At 44.2% G+C, this 15,593-nt stretch overlaps 1 protein-coding gene across 6 annotated transcripts in view; it reads right to left on the bottom strand.

The window, feature by feature from the left end:
• Positions 1 to 15,593, bottom strand: part of LOC119174040 (intermembrane lipid transfer protein VPS13A) — a 1,344,268-nt gene that overhangs the window by 1,027,341 nt on the left and 301,334 nt on the right. For all 6 annotated transcript variants that reach the window (XM_075894208.1, XM_075894209.1, XM_075894213.1 and 3 more), the window contains 3 exons: positions 11,385 to 11,435; positions 11,184 to 11,321; positions 11,047 to 11,124 (listed from right to left, as the gene is read on the bottom strand). In XM_075894208.1, coding sequence (XP_075750323.1) covers positions 11,047 to 11,124; positions 11,184 to 11,321; positions 11,385 to 11,435 — 267 coding nt within the window. The remainder of the gene's footprint in view (positions 1 to 11,046; positions 11,125 to 11,183; positions 11,322 to 11,384; positions 11,436 to 15,593) is intronic.

Below are 15,593 nucleotides of genomic sequence, written 5' to 3'. Positions count from 1 at the left end.
CTCCTACAAGACGCTGCTGTGAGTGAATACGGCCGCTCCAGGAAGAAGTGGTCTTTCCAAACAGTCTCTTCACGTTGAAAGCGCACTGATACTTGCCGAGATAGCAAGCGCGCCAGCGATTGCAACCGCCCTTAAAACCAAAGTTCATTGTTGCTACTCCAGTGATTCCCCCCCACCCCTACCCACGTTTTTTCATGCTCATTCAAAACAGGTGGTTTCAGTTTGAGCATTCGGCAGCAGTTCTAACACAGGGGGGATATTATGTGCTTTCCAGGCAATAGAGCTCAGCCGATTCATTTCATCTCTGTTCCAGCAGCAATCACGCACTTTTACCTGCTCGTAACAGCTACAATTCGCGGGGACATGTTATCAATTTATACTTGTTATGGTACATGGCGGCCAGAGTGTCCATATAATTGCTGTCACAATAATAATGCGGTGTTTTACTGCTAAGTGTTTTACGTGAGCTCTGCCTTCTGTTTCTGCATTGCTTAACTTGTGCGTTTATGTCTTCTGTTTTCGTACTAAACCTGCATATAAGGAAATCCTCTTTAAAAGAAATTTTTCTGAGAATTCGTCAATTTTGTTATATTTAGTGTGAGCGCAGTCACCGACTCTTCTTTATCAATTGGACGTGTCATCATCATTTGTATAACTTCCTCATCTGTAGATATCATCATCAGTGTGTGCCAGCTCGAGCTCGCCTCAAATAAAGCTCTTCCTCATAAGTGGTGGACGGTGCTTCTCGATCCCCAAGTCCTCTCGCACGTTACCACTGAAGCTCCGCTTGGGTCGTCGTCTACTACCACCTGCCGTGGCAGTGCAACACAATCCTGGTCTATCCAACACCACCAGCCCAGTGCAGCCTCCGCCGTCGACCCTGGCCATCCACAGCCAGCAGTGTGATCCGCCAGTATTCTCGTGACTCAAAGGGGATGACGTTGAAAAATAGCTACACACCTACGACTTTGTCAGCGAGTCGAACAGGTGGGATACTCTACACAAGTTGCATACGGTCCCTTTCTACCTAACTGATGTTGCCAAAACCTGGTTTTGGAACCACCTCCAAGATCTTCCCGACAAGGACACGTTCGCACGGCAGCTTCGTCAGATTTTCGGTTCCCCCAGTGTCGCGCTGAAGCGCCAACGAAGAAGCTTGCTGAACGCATTCAGCTGGCGGGTGAATCATACACCTTGTACATTGAGGATGTTCTTGCCTTGTGCAAGCGTGTAAATTTAGCTATGCCTCAAAGTGACCAAATACGCCATATTATCAAAGGCATAAATACCGTCGCATTCAACGCCCTTGCGTCGCAAAATCCTACCACGACTCAAGATGTCATCACTATTTGCCAGAGACTAGAAGAACTTCAGTCTCTTCGTCTTTGCCATGATGCCTCAGGCATTCGTCTTCCTGCGGCCCTCGACATCCGTGCCCTGATTCGCGACATCGTTCGTGAGGAGCTTCATGGGCGCTGCTCTTCCTGCGCCCCACCGTCTACTTTAGCCTCAGCTCCAACCAACTTGCGGGACATCATTAGGAGAGAGATTGCATCTGCGTCACATTCACCTTGTTCCGCCGAATACAGACCTCGTCAGGTACCAACGTACATAGAAGTCATGGCGCTCTCAGCACCCACCATTATCCCATCGGCTACACCAGGTGGCCATGTACCTGTGGCGTCAGTCACCACTGATGCGCCCACAGCAGTATTACGCTATGCCGCGTCCTCAACGCCCAATCTGTTATTATTGCGGCTATAGGGGTCATATATCTCGCTTTTGCCGAAGGCGTCAACAGGACGAGCATCGTGGCTACGCTCCAGAGGAATGCGGACGCTTCAGTCCACTCACGAACTACCAGCGCATGCCTTACCGGTCTTCTTTTCAGCGTTCGTCCTCTCCACGTTACAGTAGTGGTCTGCCTGTGAACTCCCATGAGTCTCGCCGCCGCTCACCATCTCCCAATCGCCGTTCCGTGTCGCCTCTGCGACCCGCCTCAAATGTTCTGAATGCCCACTCGGAAAACTCCCCAATGCAGTTTTAGGAAGGTAAACTGCATCCACCGGACAGCCAGCAATTCCTCCAGACAGACCATCGAACTTGTTAACGGTGTTAGTAGAAAGTATATGTGTCGAAGCTCTAGTGGATACTGGCGCTGCTATTTCCATTATTCGCTCTGACCTTTGCTCCCGTCTCCGCAAAGTAACAACACCTTACACGGGCCCGTCTCTCCGTGCTGCGATGAACGCCATTTGTCACCCACTCGCCCAGTGTACAGTTCGTGTTTTCATAGACGGTATTCGTCATCATATTACTGTTGCAGTTCTCGGTGAGTGCACCCACGAACTCATTTTAGGGTGGCATTTTCTGTCGTCTGCACGCACTTCTGTATCTTGTCTCTATTCGAGGCGAGCTCGAATAAAGCTTTTGCTAATACTAGGTTTAACTGTAGTATTAAACTAAAATTATCGAGCAAATCAAGTTAACACAAGCATTTTATGCTGTATAAAAGCTGTCTCAAATGAACACCACTTGTAGCCGGCACTTCTCCAAACGCTGGTTAGGGCTACTACGTGTTGGGTTCGCTGTGCCTGAATATTGAAGGCACTGAATCAGGATTCACTATTACTTGCAGTTTAAACAGTATTTAACCTAAAGACACCAGTTATGTCTATGTATGTCCTTTTTGAAGTGCATCACATTAAGCACCAAGCTCTTGAATAGCTCCTATTCTTTTCACCCCACACCGATAACCCACAGCTTTTGAAACTTTGTTTTTTTTGGAAACACATGAAAGCTGGTCCCGGCTCTTCAGCAGCCAAGGGTCTCACATTTTATACAACAAGAGAGTTACCTAATTCTTCTGAATAAGCCATTCTTGGAAAGGCATCACAAAAAAAGGCTGTACAGTGGAACCCCAATTATACGACTTTAAGGGGACCACGCAAAACAGTCGTATAACTCGGGCGTTGTATAATCGAAAAACTAAGAATATAGCAATGACACTCAGCCTTGGCCCAAAAAATGAGTATAGGCCGCCTGCATAAGACCACGGCACGACGTTGTGCTTCTGCGAGAAAGGTAGATTAAATTATTCTTGTCAGCGACAGCTAATGGCAGTGTAACTTAGTTGAAAGAGGTGCGAGTGAATCTCTATTCTCAAGTTTAAAAAGAATATAATCCAACACGCATCTTTCTACCGATAAATAGAGTCCGGAAATTGCCTGCACGTGAAAGTGAAAATGAAACCGTGTTGCCAATAGCCTCCCGTCAGAAGAGTCAGATACAGTGTCATAGCTATCACATATGGCAACCGACCACAAGTGCATATAATGCCTTCGTGTGCGACTGAGCTATGCACGTTGCGATTTGTGGCCTTGTGAAGTGCAACTAGTGATGTCTCGCTGTTAGTATGAACGTCGACGTGAAGTGAAAGTGATCATTCACAGTGAAAACAGCTGCGACGTGCCCTTATGTGTCCACAAGACTGTGACTGCGAGTGTGACAAAGGCAGGAGATCAGCTGTATGTCGACCAGGAAATGTTTTCATGGACTGAAAACATGGAAATATCAGCTTTTAGGCTGGCTGCAGCTACTTTGTGTGGATAAAGCTTGACTAGGTAGCGACCCCAGATACGTGCACATGCGATCGCGCCATTTGTAGAAGCACATGAACCACCAGGAGAATAAGTTTTCCATTCTAAGAAGACATTTGTCTCGCTCTCTACTTTTCCAGTCATCAACCTAGGGGAATGCAAGTTTATATTTTGCACTCGTGAATACTCATTTAGTCTACGCTTGATTCTAGTAGAGGCGTTCTTTTTCCTTTTGGACGAAATCTGAACGTCGTCGTAAGATGCGAGTTCGGCGTAAAACTGCGTCGTATAACGAAGGTCTTTATTACATTACTCCCATGGGGATTTCGCCGGGACCTAACCGATTCATCGTAAAATGTGGGTCGTCGTGAAACCAGGGAACAAATAATTGAAGTTCCACTGTATAGAGTTCTGCTCATGAGCAGCGGTGAGCTGCAAATGACGCAATTTCGTTTATCTCCGATTTGCCTAGGCACACTACTCTAGCTCCAAGTTGTCTGCTAGCTGACAATCAGAGTGTCAATGATAAATGAAATACGCGAATGCAAGCTTTTTTACTGTCCTTATCACTGCTTAACCGAGTAACCCAGATGACACCCCATTAGAAAAGATAGAAGTCAGAAAAGTTTTGGAGAGCATGCAAAAAGATCAGGTAACATCAGATCTGCTGAAAGACGGAGGACAAATTGTGTTAGAAAAACTAGCCACCCTGTTTACGAGGTGTCTTCTGACGGGACGAGTACCAGAGTCTTGGAAGAACGCTAATGTCATCTTAATACATAAGAAAGGAGGTGACAAGGACTTGAAGAATTACAGGCCGATCAGCTTGCTCTCTGTAGTATACAAGCTATTTACAAAGGTAATTGCTAACAGAGTAAAGCAAACATTAGAATTCAATCAACCAAAGAAACAAGCAGGATTTCGAACAGGCTACTCAACAATTGACCAGATTCATACTATCAATCAGGTAATAGAGAAATGCTCAGAATATAACCAACCACTATACATAGCCTTCATAGATTACGAGAAGGCATTTGATTCAGTAGAAATATCAGCCGTCATGCAGACACTGGAAAATCAGGGCGTCGATGAAGTATATATAAACATCCTGAAAGAAATGTACAGAGGATCAACTGCTACCATAGTGTTTCATAAAGAAAACAACAGAATACCAATCAAGAAGGGTGTAAGGCAGGGAGACACAATCTCCCCAATGCTATTTACCGCGTACTTACAGGAGGTTTTCAGAAGCCTAGAATGGGAACAGTTAGAGATAAGAGTTAATGGAGAGTACATTAGTAACCTGCGCTTTGCCGATGACATTGCATTGCTGAGTAACTCAGGGCACGAATTTCAACTCATGATTACTGAGTTAAACAAGGAAAGCAGAAAGGTGGGTATTAAAATGAATCTACAGAAAACCAAAGTAATGTACAACAACTTCAGAAAAGAGCAGCGCTTCGAGATAGGTAATAGTGCACTTCAAGTTGTAAAAGACTATGTATCTTTAGGGCAGGTAATAACCGCAGAGCCAAACCACGAGATTGAAGTAACTAGAAGAATAAGAATGGGGTGGAGCACAATTGGCAAGCACTCTCAAATTATGATAGGTAGATTACCACTATCCCTCAAGAGGAACGTATATAACAGCTGTATCTTGCCGGTACTTAGCTACGGAGCAGAAACCTGGAGACTTACAAAGAGGGTTCAGCTTAAATTTAGGACGGCGCAGCGAGCAATGGAAAGAAAAATGGTAGGTGTAACCTTAAGAGACAAGAAGAGAGCAGAGTAGATTAGGGAACAAACGGGGGTTAAGGATATCATAGTTGAAATCAAGAAGAGAAAATGGACATGGGCCGGGCATGTAGCGCGTAGACAGGATAACCACTGGTCATTAAGGGTAACTAACTGGATTCCCAGAGAAGGCAAGCGAGTTAAGGGGAGACAGAAGGTTAGGTGGGCAGATGAGATTAAGAAGTTTGCGGGTATAAATTGGCAGCAGCAAGCACAGGACCGGATTAACTGGCGGAACATGGGAGGGGCCTTTGTCCTGCAGTGGACTTAGTCGGGCTGATAATGATCATGATGATATCACTGCTTGCCCAACATGCATTCTGAGCCAATTCTGCCCAAGTCATATTTGGTAGCAGGAGGCCTTTAACACTGCTAAATACAACAATATAACCTCTATAAAAGCCGGAGCAAGATCAAAATAAAGCTCACTTTTTTTAATGTTAATGATCTCGCCGGGACTGTCCCGGATATTTCGATACGCTGACAACACGGTCATTTTGTCTCGGCATTCTCGTTTTACAAAAGTAGTTTCCCTTCGGTAATATGCTACAATCAGGTAGATGAACTGGTTTGCTAATAACGTGATTATTATGAATGCCTCTAAAACACAGGTCGTTTGTTTGCATAATCCACTGAAAAAGTTAATTTAGGCGTCTCATTGCTGGCTCACAGTGACAGTTCGCCCATCCACCATTAAGTTGCCGGTGGATTTGATTTTAGTGCAGGCCACACCAGAATCGTTATCTTCAAGAGCGTCGCCACATGTTTTGACATCGCACTCAAAACAAAACTACCGCTCGTCACCACTAGCCTTGCGATCGTGAATGACAACCATGTATAGTGAAGGCGTACATGTGAGCAGTGCGACCTAGTACTGTTGTAACTGCATCCTGATGCAACAGGCGCGAGCACATATGCAGTCCTGTCGAACACGATCATAGACGACCCCGAAAGTATGCGCGCAGTCAACGTGCACTGACTCAACCCAATATTTTTTGCCGTAACAATGCGAACAAGGATAGCAAAGACACAGTTAAGTCATTTGCACTGCCAGAACAGCGCGCACAAATTGAAATCGGAACTATAGTGTTTGCCGCAACTGCTGCACAAGAAACCGTGCTCGCTATCATCTTGTTTGTCAATAGCGAATACGATTCGGTGCGCAGCTATCACGGCCATAGATTTAGGGCAATAAAGCCATAAAACGACATAAAGCATAACGGCCTTCCTATCAGCCCCTCATGGCCACAATAGTGCGGAGCTTCATGATTTTCATTAGCAGGTTCGCCTCTAGTGAAGCTTTGGCGCACTCGTTCATGGCGCTGTGCACTCAACACGCCCCAAGAGTCGTCTGAATACCGCATTTTCTTCTGAAGAATCCGCCCCAGCTAATAACCGGCACTCCTGACTGCAAACTGCTGGAGGAAAAAAGAACTACCTGCGTCTCGACACAAGGCCGTCATCTTTGCATTGCTGTGAAGCCATTTTGTTAAGCCGTGCCATGAAGCCAACTTTCGTGCCAAAATTCTTGCATAACCTGCACCCCAATTTAGTATATTGTCAGTATATTTTGAAGTTTCTGTATATTTTGATCGCATTATATGCGAGAAAATAGATTGACTCGGTGTTCGGCCAGGTATGTGTGAGCTGGTGACAGTTTAATTCATGTGCTTTCTGGGACCAAAAGACGAGACATAGTAATCAAATTTCACCTAATTTTGTGGTGTATAGATGAAATTTTACTACTACGAAATTCCATGACAACGAGTTTTTTCACGCATCCCGTCAATTTCATTGTAGTGGGATTTGACTGTAGTTGCGATTTAAAACTGCCCTCGGGCACAGACCTTTTTAAATCACTACAATATTCTAAGCTCTAGTTTTGATACCCTTCTGACTAAGATGGCTGTCCTAAGACATTTTTGGTCCAACAAATATATGGTTCCACATGTCCCCACATGCTGCCTTCGATCTAAAAACGATTTTGGGGTGATTCGCTGCTCCACCGGATATGGTCAGCGCACTCATAGCTACTTCATACCATTTTGTTTTAATCAACTACTTACGACTGTTTTTTGTGCAAAACCTAAATTCAAACTGAAGCAACTTTTTTGCCGCATTATTCTTTGACTCTTTTGCAATACTTGTTTTCTTCTGGTAAATGCCTCTGCTGTATCAGAACTTGAAGGTAGCTGTGTTGCATCAGGCTTGCTGGTACTAATAGAAATATAACTAATGCCTTTCTTCTTTGTTTTCCTTTTTTTTTCTTCTGCAGGCGTTGGGATGATGCCTTGGCATGTTAGTTTAGTATCTTTTGTTTTCTCGGTTTGCCCTCTTTTTTTTTCTCTCTTTTTTTTACGACACCGAAAATATGATGGTGTCCTATTATTGTAATTGCATGAGCAAATATAAGGCTAGATGACATTACATTTATTAGTATCAGTTTAATTTATTCCCGTAATGCTGCACAAGAGCACCTTTATTTTGCATACATATGGGAAAAAAAATTGTCTGTACCTATGTGGTTTTAGATACACTAATTGTGATATGCTGTCTGTTGGCTCTGCTCTTCAAGCCGAATGATGCCTTGGCAGGCTTCTTTTTCTAATATGCTAATAAAATATTATGAAGTTGCCTGTAGCCCAATGCTATATGCATAGACCAACTCTAAGCACAGAGGAATTGCACAATGCATTAGAAAGAAAGAAGTAAGCACCTGAGGGACGTGAAGCTTCTCTTGCTCTTACTGTACCAACAGGGCTCCAGGATAATTTTTTTTGGTATATCTCCTAGGCATGTTTACCAAGTCAGTTACGTACTTTGGTAATAGCTAAATATACTTTTTTAAAGTCAAGCTAGAAGAATAGCAGCCCTCATAAGAAACAACAAGTTATGGTATGATGCAGAACCTCTCAAGACAATCATGTCAGTGCTAAACACAAACTTTTTTTGCACAGTGGTGCTACATATACTGTTCACCAGCCTTTAGGAGGCACAGCTGTGCTAGTCCAGGGTTTGATGATGGAGAAACTCATGGCAAAAATGTACTTCTGAATGTTTCTCTCCCTAAAACCTGTAAAGATGTTGTGTGTAGGGCGAGTAAGTGTTTTGGCTTGGAAACCATCTTGAGTACCGCAGGAAGAAACAGACAAGAACAGGCGCACACTAACAAGTGATTTTAATGAAGCTAGATCCACACCATAAGACACCAATAAGCTGCACACCATCTTAACAACCAATATACTAGATTTTTTAAAACAAAACCTGTAAGAAGTTGAATTGAAGCACTGTACAGCACAATGAAGATGTCGCTTACGCACACCTCTCTAGTTTTCCTAATAAAAAATGCTTTTAATGTTTTGCAAGCCATTTTTTGTACACCTGTGCTCGTCTGTTCCTTCCTGTGTGTCCTATTATTTACACTACTCACAATGAGTTCTATGTCCTTCCTTTTAAGCAGGTGTGCAACAGCCGAAATACAATATGGAGCAATTTTTGGAGGAGCAAAATGTAACTTTTGGAGCACTAAGATCAAAATTTGGAGCAGGTTACAGTAAAAAATCATACATTCTTTTATCATAAAATACAAAATTTGGAGCAGTACAAATAGGAAAGCTTACATTAAAAAAAATATATATATAAGCCATTTAACATCACCTAAATCCAGCAGTGTGAACACAGGCACTGCTATTTCAATGAAAGTGGTATTTTGAACCACCCCACTGAGCAAACAGTGATCAAGTCCATATTAGCATTTGCTGCTCCTGTCAAATCATTTGACAGGCTCTGCAAACATAAATATAGATCGGCCTATCTCGCGATTTCGAAATTTGGGAGATTCGTAAAACCAAGGAGTAGGGGTGGAGAAAAAAAAACTGGTGCACAATTTAGTTAGTTTTTTTAGGGAAGCAGAAATGTCAAACACTGCTCCAAAAGATTGCCAGTAGCTTATTGCCAGTAGCTTGGAAAGTGTGAACAAACATTCTATATTCACATACTTACACAATTGTATGGGTACAAAAAAATCATGGTATAAAATGATAACAATTATGTACCTACATTATTAACGAGGCACATGTCTTAGTCACATGTGCACACACTGAAAAAAAAACATGAAAAAGAAAAAAAAAGATAAGCACGCAACATACAAAGTTGACACCGACTTCCACCTTTTTAAACCACAAATGTACTGGCAGGGAGGACAATGATCAGTACAATCCTGATAGCGTCGCTATCATGTAGCTGATAGAACGTCTTGACCAGCAAGTTCGTAAAATTTGTTGACAGTAGGCTGCACAACCACCGTCTCGGGTAAAGCATTCCACTCTCGCACTGCCCGCGGGAAAAATGAAGAAATAAAAGTATTGTTCGTGCATAAATATTCTTGCAGTGTAAGCTGATGCTTGTGACGGGTTTCTCTAGAAGTGTTGAAAGAAATGTAGGTGTTCAGATCTACTTTAAGACCGGTACTCAGAATTAGGTGGCATACAAACGCAATTAGTAACCTAGCAAAATGTGCATTGTCCTGTGAATAGCGCTAACAGCTCCTTCTAAATCTTAATACGCTTTTTCGCTGGACACCGGCGTACTGCAGCAAAGGTGGCTTAATCAGCATTCTCTGCATGGGTTTGAACCAAAGCCAAAAAATATTGTAACCACTACACCTCGGCCCCCACTTCCCATCTTTTTTCTTCTTTCACGAAGGCATTAGGTGCCGCTTCAGCTCTCTTGCAAAGCACGTTTGATCAGGCAAAAAAAACGACGGTGCGAGCACATTGTCTCGGCAACAATATCTATCCCCAGGACCGTGGCCAGGATGATGCAAATTCAAACAAACAAAAACAAAGTTTTATGTGCCGATGTTAAGGCAATTAATGTGGTAGCTGGAAACGTTGGCGTTTGTAGCATGTCAGGCTTGTTCACACGAGGAAAATGTGGCATACGTTTCTTGCTTTAGTTTCTTAACAAGCCATAGCCACGTTTTCAGGCTTGAAAATTTACATTTCCCACGAAGCATTGGTGGCGACAGCAATGCATTTTTGTCTTGAAGCTCCATCGTACTGCCCACAGGTATCTGCTGCTGGTGGGCGTGCAGCATTGTTATTTTATCTAGTCAGTTATTTTAAGTACATTCTAGGCACTATAGTTGTGGCCTGCACGCTTTGGCGGATGGCACAAACTGCAGGTGGCCGACATGGTTTGCATTTCTCACCCAAATTAGTGCACCTGAGAAAACCTTTAGGCTGGCTGGGCATTTGGTGCCAGTGTGGCATATTTCCAGCAAATTTTATGGTTCTCGCGTCGCTCGGCGCGACTATAGGAAATTGTATCAAATTGGTGCAATTTGCACAGCTGTTGCACCTCTGTCTTAAGTGAAAGCCTTTAATGTCTCCTTTTCATGTCCATCCGTGCCCTGGCCTAGTGCCAAGTGGCTACCGGCCATGCCAACGAACTCTGGTTGCGTAGCATCACTGTGCCCAGCGTCTCCAATCATGCACGATGGAAGACCCGCATCGGAATCCATTCTGACTGAGCCCGTCTCAATGGGCACACTTTGGAATTGACAAAGTGTCTTTTATTTTTGTTATTCACTTCATGAGGTCCTTGACCTCTTCGTAGCAGCTCAAAGTAGCATCAATTTTGAGAAAGATACCTTTTTCTGGACCACCTTCTCAGCTGTCTTGAGTGCAAAGGACTTGAACTGAGGCTGCAAAAATGGCTCCAGGAATTTCTGCAGAACAGCAGGGGTGTCAAAGAGACATGAAAAGTAAGATCCAGCGGTCAGCTTACCTGGAGGTCAATGAAAAACCTTAGAAGCAGCACCAGATGCACGCGGCCGATGTGCAGCCGAATGCTGCCATCAGGACCTTTCAGCTTTTCCTCGTCCATCCATTCAATGCACTTGGCCCTGGGTGCTTTTCGGACATACTGGCAAAACACACACACAGAAATAAATGACAACAACACATGCCATCACTCCCACAGACTTACCTTCAAGTCAACAAGTTTCTCATCTTCAACAAAAAGAACCTGCAAGACAAACTATTATAAATTGTGCAACTTGTACATTCTGTATATATAACCTGTCTTGCACAAACTACTACGAAATGTCCATGATGTAATAAAGAAAAATCTTAAAACCTGTAATGCAATCTTTATCTACACATGACATCAATAGAGCCACTGCTTTCACAATCGTTGTGAGCACATGCAGTATGTGCATTAAAGGAGTACTTTTGCAGGCAATGGTTGTCACCTTGCATGCTCCAAGCATTCATCACTCTTGAATGCACCACAATATTCATTCTCAGTGATGCCACTCATGAAGTGAGCTCTGGAGCAATTTTTGCAGGCAGAAAATCTTAGAACTAGCGAACTTTAGAGCACCCCGAGACATGTCTCAAGCCCCTTCGTAGTAAACAAATACACACTTCTGGACATTTGAAAATTCACAATACCCCAAATGTATTGTTTTGAATGAAACGAACTCTTTAGCTAATTCAGTCCTTAGCTTCTAGTGTTTAAATTGAAACAATAAACTGGTGAGAACGTCGGGAAGATCAACGATCAAGAGGGGAACACCACTAAGTACAGTTGCTAGCTTCAAAGCCGGCAGGACAGACACCCGTGAGGAAGTCGCCGAATCAGTCTCAAAGCATCACAGCCAGTTTATAGTTTTCATACTTAACATTAAAAAATATGGACTAAAGTGGCCGACATTTTATTCGTACAAATCTTCACCCAGCCAGACGATCTCTGTCAAATTTATTCACCTTTTAATGTATATTGGCATTAAATATGAGCGGTGCTGAATCAATAATGCTAACAGTAAAGGGTAAGTTCAAGTACCTCAATTTAAGCGAGGAAAGCAAGAATGTTTATGCAACCAGCTGCCTCAGTTTATAGAAAGTGGTGTGGCAACAGCAAGACATTGCCTTCTGCATCTTATGGAGTTCTTTACCAACAACTGGCAGCTTAGCCATGCTTTAGTCACCTGAACAGGAAACATACATCCTGCAAATAGATTATGTTGGTGCCTCACCCATGTTGCAAAACCCACTGTGCTCAAATTTACATAGCCTAGATTAAGCCAAACGCAAACAGCAGGCCATGCCACACTGTCCTGCATTGTTTTCATTCTGCCCTAATGGTTCCTTCTTCTCTGTGAAAGACAGCCATACCTTATGACCTATGGAGATGCAGAAACAAGTGCTGATGCATCAACTTGGGACTTTCAAGTCAAATGGCACATGCAGTGCCGAGAAGGACCCCTCACCAAAGTAAAATACTGTCAACTACACCAATGCGAGACTTTGGCTGAGTGCAGAAAGACTCGCATAGCAGTGGAAGTGTTCATTAAGCATTAGCTAGGGTTACACATTGGCTGTGCATGTCAGTGGCCGTGAGCACACTAAACTGTGACACATCCAGAAATGAAAAGACACAATGTGCCTGACTGCCCTGTTAGTTGCTGTGCAGGAAATGTTGCACCCTCTGTGGAAGTTCTCGTCTACCCTGCCGGGCACATCACTCACATTCCACCGCTGTCAGGATGACCAAGTCACTGGGTCAAACTTTAAGTCCCCACTCATTCAAAGTCTTGCAAGTGATGAGAAAGCTGGCATAAAAGTTGTGTTTGGTCATTGGTAGCTTCATCATCTGCTGCTGGAGCAGAGAACATATCGCCAACAAGGCTGGACAAAGCGTGCGCCACCAGAGATAATGAAGGGAGATACCACTCAATTTGTGGTCCACGCACAGTTGTTGGCTGGTTGACCACAGATCTCCATCACACAAACAACTTTAAATGATCAACTGCTCAGTGAAACGCTACAGCACTTTTCGTAGCTGTGCCATTTTCTCGTGTAGCACAAGCCCTTGATGCTTGACCCACACCAGATCACCTACTGTAAAGCTATGAGAATGTTGAGTTCCATTCAAGAGGTATTTCAGGAAGGCCTGAGGTTTTGAATCGACAGATGCCTCTGAATGCTGCACTATTTTCTTGAGCATGTCATCTGCAAGGCCTAAAGAGCAACTAAAAAAGTGCAAAACTTGTATTGGAGTTCACAGAACTGTTGAACACAAAGGCTCTTTTGTAAAGCTTGGCTAGCCACAACCAAGGCACATATTTTCTATAGCACAGTCCCACTGCTACACTCAACAAGGCCATGCCCTTCAGGTCAGCTGAAAAGTGTAGTTTTATGTTCTACAGGCACACGGATCGCTTGAACTCTACCCACGTTAGTCCATGGTCACCAAAGCAGTGGTCAGGTGCAGCATAGCTGTAAAATGCTTTACATATTGTCGCGAGAGCAATGTTTCGCGGAAAACCTTGTTCTTTTTCGGCTGCAGCTGGAGCTTGTTCTTTGCCAGACGCCCTTGTTAGCGGCGCCGTTTAACCTGTCTCGGGGAGCGCGCCTTGAGGAAGAAGGAGTGAGCAGAAAGGGCTGCGTCTGGTCGGTCTCTTTGCACTTGGCGCCAAGGCAGGCCCCGCGCCGTGCTTTGGACCAGGCCGCAGAAATTCGGTGCTTTTCTCCTTCTTCTAACCACTGAGCCCCCACGCTTCAAACGAACGAGCCGCCGTTTCAGTCCTCCGGGGACAAAGGGCGCCTAAATTTGAGCAGTTGTTAGCGCGTCAAGGCCGTTTCGGAGAACGTGCCCGTTTCAGAAGCTGCCACAGTGTTGTCGCAGACAGGCTGCAGGCAACCACATGTTGAGTAGATTATCCTCGGCGGGCCGGGTTGGTCCACACCACTGGGGACGCTAACAAAAACCCTATTTAAGCAGCGACTCGGTCTCTTTTTGAGGTGAGCGGAGTCGGGGTCAACAGCGGATCTCACCACCGGAGACCAGCTATGCAGGCCGAGCGGTATGCCACCATTTTCTATGTTTTGTCTTTGTGACCCAGTGCATTTTGTAAATTGAAGTTGTGTTAGCTAAATAAACCCCCAATGAGTGCTCCCCGAAATCATCGTGTTGACTTCTCATCGATTGCCTCCGCGGAGTTTCACCCACACTTATTCGTCTCCCTGGTCGTCAGATGCGCCTAACTTGAACAACCCCGACGTTTCGCTACAATATAGTCTTATGACTTCACATGCTGAGGTTGATGAAACGGCTGCTGCAGGCTGCTGCAGCAATAAAACAAGTTTCTATGTCAATCACACTCAATATGTAGCATGATGAACACATTTGTAACAGTGCATTAAACTAGAAAAGACGGCAAGCAAAGAGAGTAAAGATCGCTGACTTCCAAACATTTTACTCCACTGACAAAACCAGGTATAAATACATGCACAGAGCCAGTGGGTAAACCAAAGAAATGTAGCAAACAAAAGGCAAGTAAAGCACTGGGTGATACCGACAAGTCACCAAGTTTCTAAAAACATTAGTTGGTCAATGCAAGTAATGGCATGCTGGCACATCTCTGTCTTGCACACTCTACCCCGTCAACCAGGGGCGTAGCCGGTGGGTGGCACACCGAGCACGTGCTCGCCCCCTCTCACGAAAATTTTTTTCGCCGTGGCGTAGAGAGCAAAAAAATGGCCATTTTAAGGGGGTGCCCCTCCTGAAATCCGGACGGTGCCCCCCCCCCCCCCCCCCCCCGAAAAAACTTTTGGCTACACTCCTAGCCTCAACCGTTTTCCTAACGCACCAGTCTTTGGGGCTATTAACAATGCCACTTTTATTGAACTCAGGTTTGCAAAGCCGAGACTACACTGGTACTTGTGGCTTGTTGCCAAAATAGCCTTAGAAAGGCTTAATGTTGGGAAAGCGATCGCGTTAATACGACCTATAAAGTGTTTTAAAACAGCAAAAGAACAACCATTAGTCGCATAATGCAAATAGCATAACGAAAGGGCCGACCAATGTTCCAACCGCTTACAAAAGCTTGTACTTGTTCCCCTACCAACTGTGGCACATACCCACTTAACCATAAGTCCGCATGTCATCAGCCACTGCATGAACAATTGGCAAAAAATTCCTTCCAAGTGTTTAGCGGATACCACGTTTCTCAGTAGAATTACGGAAAATAGCAAAGTGAATGCCGGCTTACTACCCAAAGAAATTTATTAATAATGACCTAGTGGGTATTAAGCAAGTGTGCTAGCAGTAGTTACCCAATCAGTGTTTCGAAAAGGCTCTGAAAGACAGCTCTTTTAGCTTTCGCCATGACTGTGCTACACCTTTCGCGTA

This window comes from Rhipicephalus microplus, chromosome 5 (assembly GCF_043290135.1).
Source record: "Rhipicephalus microplus isolate Deutch F79 chromosome 5, USDA_Rmic, whole genome shotgun sequence".
NCBI classification, from domain to species: domain Eukaryota; kingdom Metazoa; phylum Arthropoda; class Arachnida; order Ixodida; family Ixodidae; genus Rhipicephalus; species Rhipicephalus microplus.
The sequence above is the reverse complement of the archived record's forward strand: the minus strand, read 5'-3'. Positions and strand labels throughout refer to the sequence as shown.